Raw genomic sequence first — 11,738 nt, 5'->3', positions numbered from 1 at the left:
GACTTAATAAACACAACGCTTTCGCATGTTCAAACCATTCAAAATGTTTAATGATGTGCTGCACATTTTAGGTAGACCAAAACGGGCACCAAATCTAGTACATTACCTTTTTCGATTCCATAATAGACATCGTCTTCATTGTCGTCTTCCTCTGGCAAGTGCTCGTACGAGCGGGGGTCCAAGTTGAGGTACTTGAGCTCAGTGGTTAGAGCCCGCGTGCCGCCGTGTGTCCGCTCCATGTATGTCCTGCAGTTTTCCAGGAGAACTTCCCTGTAAATGTGCACAATAGCTACTTTAAAAACCAGTTCACACTAAGACTATTTTTTTTATGAAACAAGTTTTTATTATTTCGGATGATTTCTTTTCATCTCTTGTTATCCAAATGAAATGAACATTAACACATTTTTGTCATTCTTCACCAATTGCTATGTTGAAGTAGATAACGTACAGCTAATTGTAAAAATCAATTGATTTCTTTGCAAAAAAAAAAATTTCCTTTCATATGGTCAGTCAGAAAAATCGATACATCTTTTATCTAACTCATAATTCGTACTCATACAGTGAACACTACACGACTAACCGTTCCATATCCCATGTGAGTGTTTTCACCCTGGGACCGGACAGCAGTACAGCCAAATCATTGCACAGCTCCGGTTCGAGTCCTAGCGCTTCGCCCTCAGTGAAGATGGCGGTAGATAACACATTCGCCTGTTTCTGGATATGTTTCATGTTTAGCGTCTCTGATGTTTTCACTAGGTTCGTTTGCGTGCGGCTGTCGGTCGCCCAGCTGCCGAATTCGGATGTCGTTTCCAGGTTTGGCTCTTGAAGGTCCTGAACATTGTTGTGTAAATTGCAAATTAATGTTAATAAACGAAACATGTAACATTACATAATTTAACCATGTAATTGCTAAAAATCTTGATATGATAGAAAAGTTGTGTTATTCAGTAAAAGGAACAAATTTTCAACAATTTATTCTTTACACAATACAGTTACAAAAAAAAAAGATTGTATGTTTGGAGCTAAATTATAGATACAGATTACATTGCTATTAAAAAAATGCTTGCCTATAGAATAAAATGTCTTCTTCCTTATCTCTATGATGTATTAATGTTTCTTTCCATATCCATACTAATATTATAAATGCGAAAGTAACTCTGTCTGTCTGTTACTCAATCACGCCTAAACTACTGAACCAATTATCATAAAATTTGGTATGGAGATATTTTGATACCCGAGAATGGACAGAGGCAATATGTACCACTGGCGAAGCCGGGGCGGACCTCTAGTATTATATACTTTTTATCCCGGGAAAATGACGCAATCCAGGAAATCCCACGGGAACGGGAACTATGTGGGTTTTTCTTTGACTGTGCGGGCGGAAAGCTAGTTATCTATAAACTAACCTTTATAGCCTCCAATAGTGGAGCCCCCTTGACCTTATCATACATAGCCGGCGAGGGGTGCACTGAGAACGCGGTCAGCAAGCACTCGCAGCTCAGTCTGTGGCTGGCTGACAGTAATGAGCCGAGGTGGTTGAACCAGGATGATAGAGTCTGCTCCGTGGAACGAGCTTCGGCTTCCTGTAATATTAAAACCATTTAAATTATAACATACCAGAGATTTTATCAAGAATTATATCTCAATGATGAGTATTGTGAACATAGTGATATGAAACTTAAATATATCAAACTAGCTTTCCGCTCGCGGCTTCGCCCGCTGTATCTAAAACTTAATAAATGATATAATAAAACCTTCCTCTTAAATCACTCTATGTATTAAAAAAACCGCATCAAAATACGTAGTTTTAAAGATTTAAGCATACATATGGACTTTGTTTTATTCAATGTAGTGATGAATTGTGTCAAGATATTTACTGTTAACTATTACAATATATATTAGGTATTACAATATTTAAGATTTTTACTGTTATACCAGTAAGTTTGAATATTGAAAAAAAAATATTATGTAAGGTTACTTTAATATAAACGAGTAAAAAATGTACCTTTTCAGTGGCAAGTTTAAGTTTTTCCAATTCATTCATGCCGGCGGTGATTGCTCGCACATACAGTTGACAAACAAATGGTGTCCTCTCTCCCTTAAGCTGAAATTAATATGATTTCATGGTATATCTATACTGAATGGGCAGGTAACTTGCTTACAATATAAAAGATTCACAAAATATATGGTAATTTGAATGAATATCAAATAAATACAGATTTTTTGACGGCACTTTATTGCTATTTTAATTCTATTTGTTTATAGTACATCAATACATAGCAATAGCATTATGAGTACATCACCTCACGTCACCAACACTTGTTCTTTTGCTTTTACACAATATTAAACTTTGTACCGCATACACTTGTTTTTGGATACACTTTATCACTATGAACACTTTCTCACGCACACTTGGCACCATTTCTTCACATTACAGCGCACTATGCACTATATTCACCTGTTTATGAGCTGCAGCAGCCATGGTGTGCAGGTGCCTGGCCGTGGTGGCCAGGGCTGCGAGCCCCACACTGCAGGTGGCCAGCTTCTCCTCGCCCAACATGTGCACTACGGAGCGAAAGCAGCCGTAGAGGGCTATCAGCACGTCACCGCGGCACACCGGTACCAGCATGCATCTCGCTATCACCACCTGGAAGGGAAGTAACATTTATTTATTAGCACATAGCAAATAACACTTCAACTTAACATACCGTCAATTCAGCATACTAACTAATAAGTGGATAATTAACTGAATATAACCTCGCGATAGGGTTTGAATTTTTTATATTAATTTATATGAAGTAAACAAATGATCGATTACAATAAACCTAACAGTAATAATTTAAAATTACATTTTGAAATAAAAAATAACTTCTACATAAAACTTGTTAGCCACCTAACAACTTGTACATAATAGTATTTACTATTATCTAGTGTCTGATTTTATGTGAGTATTATACATTTACAAATTAAAGACTTTTTAACGGATTTTAAATGCGATTTATTCATTATATTATTTTCCCGAAAGTCTTTAATTTCTAAATGTACATAATATATTTAATTTCGTTTTTTCACCTGTGCTACAAGCGCGGCGACTTCTTTGGCGTTCTTCCACAGTTTCTTTTCTTGCGGCGACGACTCGAGCCGGTTGTTGAGTCTCTCCACTAGCGGGCAAGCTTCCCGAAACGGTATTTGTTTTGCCTGTAAATAATGTTTTATTAATAAAATAATAAAGTGCATATAGGAAACATGAGAATTATTTTAAGCAAACTTAGTATAACCTTGTGTTTGATTTTACGCGTTTTTCTTTTGATTCTTATAATTTAGAAATTAAAGATTTTAACAGATTTTAAATGCGATTAATTCAGTCAGTCTCCCCGTGACAACGCTCGCTGCAAAGTTTGCGAAACGTCGGTACAATAATATAAAATTCAATATAAACATGAATGTTTACTTATAACTATTAAATTTTTATGGAATTCTAACATAATTCAGATGTTTAATGACCTCACGTTTTAGTTATTTACTCATATTTTATCATCATTTAAACGTAACTACAAAGTTAATCGTCTTTCGAACAATTCTCAAAAACTCACCAATTCAATGCACGCAGGTCTATTATTGACCTTGTCCAGTAGAACAAACTCAATGTCCATGAGGAAGTTCCACACGTCCGGCGTGAAGCCGGCCTCTTGCCGCAATACATCTGCGAACTCTGTTGTTTCTTGCGCGGCTTCTGTACTCTCTGTTTACATATGAAATATGTGTTTTAATTATATTATATTGTCTTCGTTATTTGTATAGGTAAATTAACGGAGGCAAAATGAAGTGTTTCTATAGTTCATGTGTTATTCTGATACCTGTAATACTAATAAGTTTCATACCAATCTGTCCAGTAATTTTTTCGTGAACAAGTCACATACTTTTCGTATTTATACTATAAGTAGAAGTAGGATAGAAAACTTTCAAGCAATCTCAACATACTGTTATAAAAAACTTATATTTTTGAAACGAAACTTATTCAGGCGCGTTGAGAGTTAAATTTCAAGCTCGTCATGCCAATATTGTCACGTCGTGGAGTAAAGCGACGATTTTGGTATCTTTGAATTTTGCCAAAAAAGTTTCACTTCTGACACGTTTTTTTTTATCACCTGGCGCTCCATCTGCATCTGGTGTCATCGCCGGTCGTGTGCGCGTGCGTAATGTAGCGGCGAGCTTTAGCGCGAGATCCACGCACGACTTGGACGCGACCATTTGCCGCAGCCGCGTCACTAACATCACGCCGCGCTCCTGTTTCAGCCATTCTAGTACTGCAGACATAGGAAAAATGAATTGTCATTATGTAGCAGTAGCCAGAAATAAATTAAAATCTTTACAAAAAATGATTCAAGTGTCTTATATCACTAATTTTGTAAAAAAATTTTAATCAGAATTAAAGTATTCATACAATAATAATATAATGTATGTTATTGTATAGTAATGTTCAAATATTCTGCAACTGTTTTTTTAATGAATTTTAACTAACATATTATTCAAGTTCAACCTATGTCCGTCTCTATCAATATTCAATTACATTATAAACTTACGTATAAAATTGCATTATCAAATTTCCATGGTTATTATGGATTTATTTGTCTGCATAGAAGTTTGAATTGACAACACAATATATTTACTGTACAAACTACAAATCAATCAATTAACAAGTGTACTCACTCTCTTCATCGCCCGGCACCTGTCCACCAAGCAGAGCCTGCAGCACAGGATGCCCCCAGGGGTTCGGCAGAATCTTCTTGAAGCCCTCAGCCCACTGCTGCAGCTGCGTCTCCCAGACGAGCCTCTCCCCATTGCGTCTAGATATCGCTTCAGTGCAGTCTTGTAGGAACGCGTCGATCGCGTCTATCAGTATTGTGTGTTGGTCGTGGCTCTTCGGCCATTCTGTCTGTTTCAACGAAATAAATCTTTGTTAATTTCAAAGTTTCATTGATATACATACATAATACCTTCATGTACCTGTACACTCGGTATACAAACAAGTGGTTTTAATACTAAACACATTGTAAACACATGTGTAAACAGGTGTTTAAGCTTATAGTAACCATTCATAAATAATGTTTCAAATATCACAAAAATTTACAATAGCCCATTCAATGTGACATCACATCACTTTTGGTCAAAAAAGTGAACAACATACTTATTACATAATTACCTTCGTGTTCTTTTAAATCAATTTCGGAGCCTGACGCCTACACATATAACATCCACTTGTTAGCTATCGAGATATTTTCCGTAATATCTAAATAAACTTTATGGACATAAATTTAAAAAATTCGAAAAGACCTTCTTTTTTTACTGTTATCCTAACAATAACAGTTAATTGTATAACATAAAATTCCGTAAAACCTCCACAGTCCACATGCAAACTAATATTATTCCACCATACCATTATATGTATAGGGTGTCCCAACAAGAACGCAAGATTTAAATTTGGCGCCATTCGAAGTGTCATTGTTTGACATATCAACAAGTGTTATTTTTTTTTTAGTAGAAGGTATTAGGTTAGTAAAAATGGAACGCTAAACGAAGGATCAACGCATTCTCATTGTAAAATTTGTTTTACCAAAATAGTGAAAGTTTTGCGGCTATACAGTACGCAAATTGCGATCAAAGAAATTGCGATCAGTAAAGAGATTAATGGAAAAATTTGCTGAAACTGAGTCTGTTAGTGATGTAAAGACAACAATGCGCCTTCGACCAGGTCGATCAACCGAAAATATCGCAGCTGTACGTGATGATATCGCTCAAACTCCATCCATCTCTATTCAACAACGAGCTCCAAAAATTGGTGTTTCCGAATCCACTATGCAGCGAATTTTGACGAAAGATTTACGTCTTGCATGCTGGAGGGGATGTGGTTTCAACAAGACGGCGCCACCTGTCATACAGCCAGAGAAACAATACAATTGCTGTATCAGTCATTTCTCGGTCGTGTTATTTCACGCTTTGGGAACCATAATTGGCCACCTAGATCATGCGATTTAGGGGTTTTTTGAAATCGATGGTTTATGCGATTAAGCCGACGACGACCCAAGCCTTAAAAGACGAAATTGGACGCTGTATTAATGAAATACCACAGCATTTATGTAAAACGGTCATTGGAAATTTCATGAAAAGATCGCGTATATGCCAGCTAAGCCGCGGCGGCCATTACCTGATGTGTTGATCCAAACATAACCTCATCTTGTCTACTTTATGATATAATAAAGTTTTCACAATTTTTTTTTAAATATCTGCGTTTTATGTCAAATTTAAATCTTGCGTTCTTATTGGGACACCCTATATATGTACCTGCAGCACAGTCTTTGCGGTGTGCCGCTGCAGCCAGCACAGCAGGTGCGGGTGCGTGCTCGGCGCGGAGTGGCCGCACAGGCTGTGCACGCGCCGCCACGCCTCGCCCACGCACCGCGTGCGCTCGTCGCCGCTGCTCTCGCCGCTCAGACGCGACTCAAGCGACTGGAATACAAATAAAATTATATCTTTATTTATCTACACTTATATTATAAAACGAAGAGTAAAACTTTGTTTGTTTGATTGTTATGAATAGGCTCATAAACTACTGGACCGATTTTGATGAAATTTGGCACAGAACAATCTTTAGAACTAAATTTGTCGGAAATGTTAGTACATTTCCCACAACTTTTCATAAATATCCCATTGACCACCGAGCGGCCCAATGAGACCACGACACAATAGATTTTCTATTGTGTCTGTGATTCTGGGGGCTGAGGGTAAAAAAAATAATAAGTAAATAGAAACTAAGATATCTATCAAAGATTCAGGCTGTTCAAGATCTATTAAATTATCAAGATATGATGAAGCACATTTTATTAGGAGAGTAGATTATGTTTCTGCAAGCTTTCTGAATCAGCTTGCAAATTTTTTATGATATATTTTTGTCCACAAATAGATTGGTATTTTTAGTTTATCTATACAAAACAATTTATTTTACAATTCTTCAAAGTTTTATCATGTGATACATAATATTAGTTTTCTTTATATTACAAAATGCCTTTTATCATTTATAACTTATAATGTTTGTTGTTTTAACGGTTTTGATTAAGATTTGATAAGTATAATTCTATAGCTTCTGTTAATGATAAAACTTATCAAGTATTTTTTCATGATAATAATTATAACAACAGTACTCAAGCCTATTAAGTGATAAACAATCTGGACAAATAATTAAGCTGAACCTATATTGGCAATTCCTCCTCCTCCAACTCTTCTCCAGACAAAAACACCAAAATAAGAATTATCGTAATCGGTCCAGCCGTTCAAGCGTGAAGCCATGACCAAGGAAAATAGGGATACTTTATTATATATAGAAAAATGATGAAGTTCTAAGAAGTTTTCCATGTTAAAATTGAAACATAAAAATATTTAAAGATATTGAGAATCCTTTTACTTTCATTGCATCTGGTTCTTTACTCACAACAACAATTGTAAGTTCTTTGTTTCTACTGTTACAATCTACAAAACTAAATTGAATATTATGTCCCAGTGCTTTTTATGTCTATACTTCCTAATCAATAAGTTTACATTACTGTTTTTTTACCTACACACACAGGATATAAGCTGTTTATATGTGTGCATATAATATAGTAATATTAATGTGTCTTTGTATTCTCAGTATGGGACCCAACACAATAAACCTCTAGATATAATTCTATTGGTATAAGTACAAGGTAAGATAAGACATAATGCTTGTTCATGTTTCATGAATGAAATTACCTTAAGATAAATAAGAATGCTCCTTTTGATAACTTTCCTTATACATAGTCCTCCACCATATCTCTCTGTTCATAATAACCAATCTACTGATCTATACAAGAAGTATATATTTTTTTTTGTATTACATCATCTAAAAAAAGCTAGGTTAAGCAGTAGTACTATATAATGATGAAAAGAATCACTACATAGTATAAAACAAAGTAGCTTTCTTTCTATGTCCCTATGTGCCTTTGTATGCTTAAATCTTTAAAACTACGCAACGGATTTTGATGCGGTTTTTTTAATAGATAGAGTGATTCAAGAGGAAGGGTTTAGTATATAATTTATTGGGTTTTAGATAAAGCGGGCGAAGCCGCGGGCGGTAAGCTAGTGAGGAATAAAATATATAATGATACACTTTTTCTGACATTGGATACCAATGCATACTCATCATTTACAGAATGCTTCGACAACAAGTATCAGCTATCAGGAAAACAAGATGGTATATTTAAATATGTAAAGGTAAAGATAGTTTACACTTGCCAAAACAAAGGTCACCTTCAAAAATATCTTCACATATTATGTTATTCATTTATATTAAATTTTTATGATTTCGAAACATCTAACCATGCTTACTTGCGTGAATGTATGCATAAGTACATAACCTTACAATTTTCTAGTACATTGGAATCCGTTTATTACATTGAAGGGGAATATAAAACACATCATAACAAACGGAGGTCATACAAAGCATTTTGTAGAAAAACAATCTCCTGTTTTTGTTAGTATTTAATACAGAGAAACAAAATAGAGATGCCTACACATTGAGACTCAAAGCAAACAAAAAAAAGTGTTGTCAGATATCACAATGTTCCCAAACAGAAATTAGTGTTGAAAGTTTTAGAATTAATTTCAAAGGTTGGTCAATATAACCGGAGTCATAATAAAAGGATTCTACGGTATTTTATTTTTCAGGAAGAATATGTATCAAGTTATAACCTACTTCTTAAGTTCTTAATGGATTAAAATATTATATTATATGGCCACATTTTTAAATTATTAACAGTAAGCGAGTCTCTGCCTATGAAAATACCCATTGCAAAGTGTTTAATTTACATACATACATTCATTTATATTTAAGTAGAAAAATAAGTGTCATTTAAGATATAAATATCATATTTTTTTACTTGCAATTTGTTGAGCAGTTGAATTCTATTCACTGCTGTATTACAATCTTTGATACAACTACCCTCACTTTGTTAATGTCTTTGTGTTGAGCATGATTTGATATCTACTGAGTATGTTTAAGTATTAATTGTGTAACAGCACATTCCAATTACCATCAGTATAATTTTTAACCGACTTCAAAAAAAAGGAGGAGGTTATCAATTCGGCCACTATGTTTTTTTTTTTTTATGTATGTACACCGATTACTCCGAGGTTTCTGAACCGATTTACGTGATTCTTTTTTTGTTCGATGCGGGATGGTGTCGAATTGGTTCCATAAAAATTTTATTCGGATAGGCCGAGTAGTTTTTATTTTATAAGCATTTTTGTCTGTAGGTATTTGTAAATTTTGCAAGTGCAAGTTTGAAGTCGGTTGTTTTTAACGCAGTTATCACATGTTAACCTAGTATTTTTATTTTATAACCTATAGAGTAGAAAATATAACCTATAGAGTATACTGTGAATAGATCAAATGTGTGCATTACAGTTGGAACAAACAGCTGATTGATGAATTTGTTATTCTCTAACTTTTATTGCAATTATCTACATATTACAGATTGTTTCTTTGTTGGAACCCGCTAATCTCGGGTAGGTACTACTAGAAGCATTAAAAATTTATTTTATTGTTGGATATGTAAGTGATATCTGAGTTTTAAAAGCTATACCACATGTACCACACACGAAGCTGGAATGTACCACTAGTGTCTAGTGGTAGTACTAATCTATTTAAACTATAAAATTTTGTTATATCATAATATGGATGCTTTCCAAGTACATGCTTTATTTCATCTAATATGTTTGTGATGCCTATAGATCAACATAGTAATTACACAAGTAGTACATTCCATACAACATAGTAAGACATCTTTATACTCTAGCAGTTAACATAGGTACATAATATGTGATTATAATAGAAGAAAGAATTATTGACATATCATAGATATTCGATATATGACCTGAATTACTACTTAAATTTTAATCAATAACCATATTACTATAAGACATTAGTCCTACGTGCCTGGCTGAGAATTAGATATGGCTGTCAAATTGTATCCTTAACTCTTAACAACAGGCACTGATTAATACGTTCAATTTTGACTATTTATACTAACTATAAATGAAAATTGTTGGCAAACGTTTAGTGCTTGCTATGAAACAGATTTATGAGTATCAAATACATTATTTGCATTAAAATAACATAAATATATTTATCTTATTTTTCTATCAGCCATCATGGTTTATGATATAAGGAAATGATTGTTAGAGCTAATGTTTATACACGATATGTGTAATGAAATGGATGTAAGTATTTGTTTGGATATAAAATAAATTCATACATAAGAATTATTCTCACAATAAAATGTAATTCATAAAAACAAGAAATCACAGGAGACAAATATGGCGTCGGCCAAGAACTTACAACCACAACGGCGTCACATTTTATTACTTGATTTTAAAGAGAAATATTAATCACACTCACCTTGTAAAGTTCAATATAATATGTTTTGCCTTTTTGACTACTTTTTGGATTACTTTTCACGTCTTTTCCGTCATTTGTAGAAGTCATTTCTTATGAAAATATCGCGGAGAGACATTTATGCGCTTGTGTTTTCGTAATGGTGCTGTCAAAACTACAAATTTCATTTCAAGTGTTGCTATTTATCATTATTCATTCAAAATCTTTTTTCATATAAACACAATATTCAGAATTCTAGTTATTTGGTATCCCGTAGACAGTATTATCGTGTGATTATCGTGGTATTATCCTAAGGCCGCCTGTCCACCTGCAAAGTGCAAGAAAACTTCCGCGAGAAATGTCCGACAGTCTGTCCGACAGCAACTTGCAACTCTAATTCCGCGTTTCCACCTGCAAGTAGACTTGCAAGTTGCTGTCAGACAGACTGTCGGACATTTCTTGCGGAAGTTTTCTTGCAGGTGGAAACGCGGCGTTAGTATTATCCCATAAATAATTATTATTAATATTATAAATGCGAAAGTAATTCCGTCTGTCTGTCTATAACGCTTTCCTGCTTAAACCTCTCAACCGATTTCTTAGATCATTAAGTAATGGATAACACTCACAGCATCGCTTCCCCTTTTGCCGAGGTATTAGACCCTGAGAAAGAACATAGGCTACCTTTTATTGCGAAATAAATGTTACTAAATACCACGGGCAAAGCCGGGGCGGACAGCTAGTTGGGTATAAAAATTAATTTGTGAATTGCCCATATATAGGTACCTATTTTTTATTTGGTTCACAGATTTGTTGTGCAGAAACTACAATGTGCCACAGGATTTCTCAAGCTTCGTCTGGGTTTTCTTGAGTTAAAAAGTGGCTAGTCAGTACACTGATCAATAGTGTCTAAGACCTAGAGATATTATTAAAATTTTGTATTGTTTAAGATTGTGATAAGTTCCGAAAATTATAATTTACAAACAAAGTTCCCTCTACATAATATTATTATGATCTAAGCTCTAAATACATAACATAACCTTTTTTTAAGCTATTGCATAGCTTCTATCGCGGACCTTGAGCGCGGGGACCGAATCGAGAAATTCCGTAACGAAAAAACCTCACGCTCCCCACTCTGACAGGCGGAGGTGTGGCTTGAAGGCATAGCATGCAATAGCTTTACCACGGCCGTGGCAGTCCCCGAGTGCCACACGTCGTTTTTTTTTGTGTAAATTTCTCTCTCTTCTCTATCTCTTTTCAAATTTTTTTGTTTACAGTCAATGTACAGTATTCT

At 34.7% G+C, this 11,738-nt stretch overlaps 1 protein-coding gene across 2 annotated transcripts in view; it reads right to left on the bottom strand.

Moving 5' to 3' along the window:
* Positions 1–10,609, bottom strand: part of LOC123703531 — a 29,923-nt gene extending 19,314 nt beyond the window's left edge. For both annotated transcript variants that reach the window (XM_045651580.1, XM_045651581.1), the window contains exons 1-11: positions 10,472–10,609; positions 6,343–6,507; positions 4,711–4,936; positions 4,149–4,307; positions 3,594–3,742; positions 3,073–3,198; positions 2,459–2,647; positions 2,006–2,104; positions 1,407–1,583; positions 581–831; positions 107–270 (exon numbers count right to left, since the gene is read on the bottom strand). In XM_045651580.1, coding sequence (XP_045507536.1) covers positions 107–270; positions 581–831; positions 1,407–1,583; positions 2,006–2,104; positions 2,459–2,647; positions 3,073–3,198; positions 3,594–3,742; positions 4,149–4,307; positions 4,711–4,936; positions 6,343–6,507; positions 10,472–10,558 — 1,792 coding nt within the window. In that variant the 5' untranslated portion in view covers positions 10,559–10,609. The remainder of the gene's footprint in view (positions 1–106; positions 271–580; positions 832–1,406; positions 1,584–2,005; positions 2,105–2,458; positions 2,648–3,072; positions 3,199–3,593; positions 3,743–4,148; positions 4,308–4,710; positions 4,937–6,342; positions 6,508–10,471) is intronic.
* Positions 10,610–11,738: the final 1,129 nt, after the last annotated feature.

Source organism: Colias croceus, chromosome 26, assembly GCF_905220415.1.
Source record: "Colias croceus chromosome 26, ilColCroc2.1".
Lineage (NCBI taxonomy): Eukaryota > Metazoa > Arthropoda > Insecta > Lepidoptera > Pieridae > Colias > Colias croceus.
This window is presented reverse-complemented; position numbering and strand designations above follow the sequence as displayed.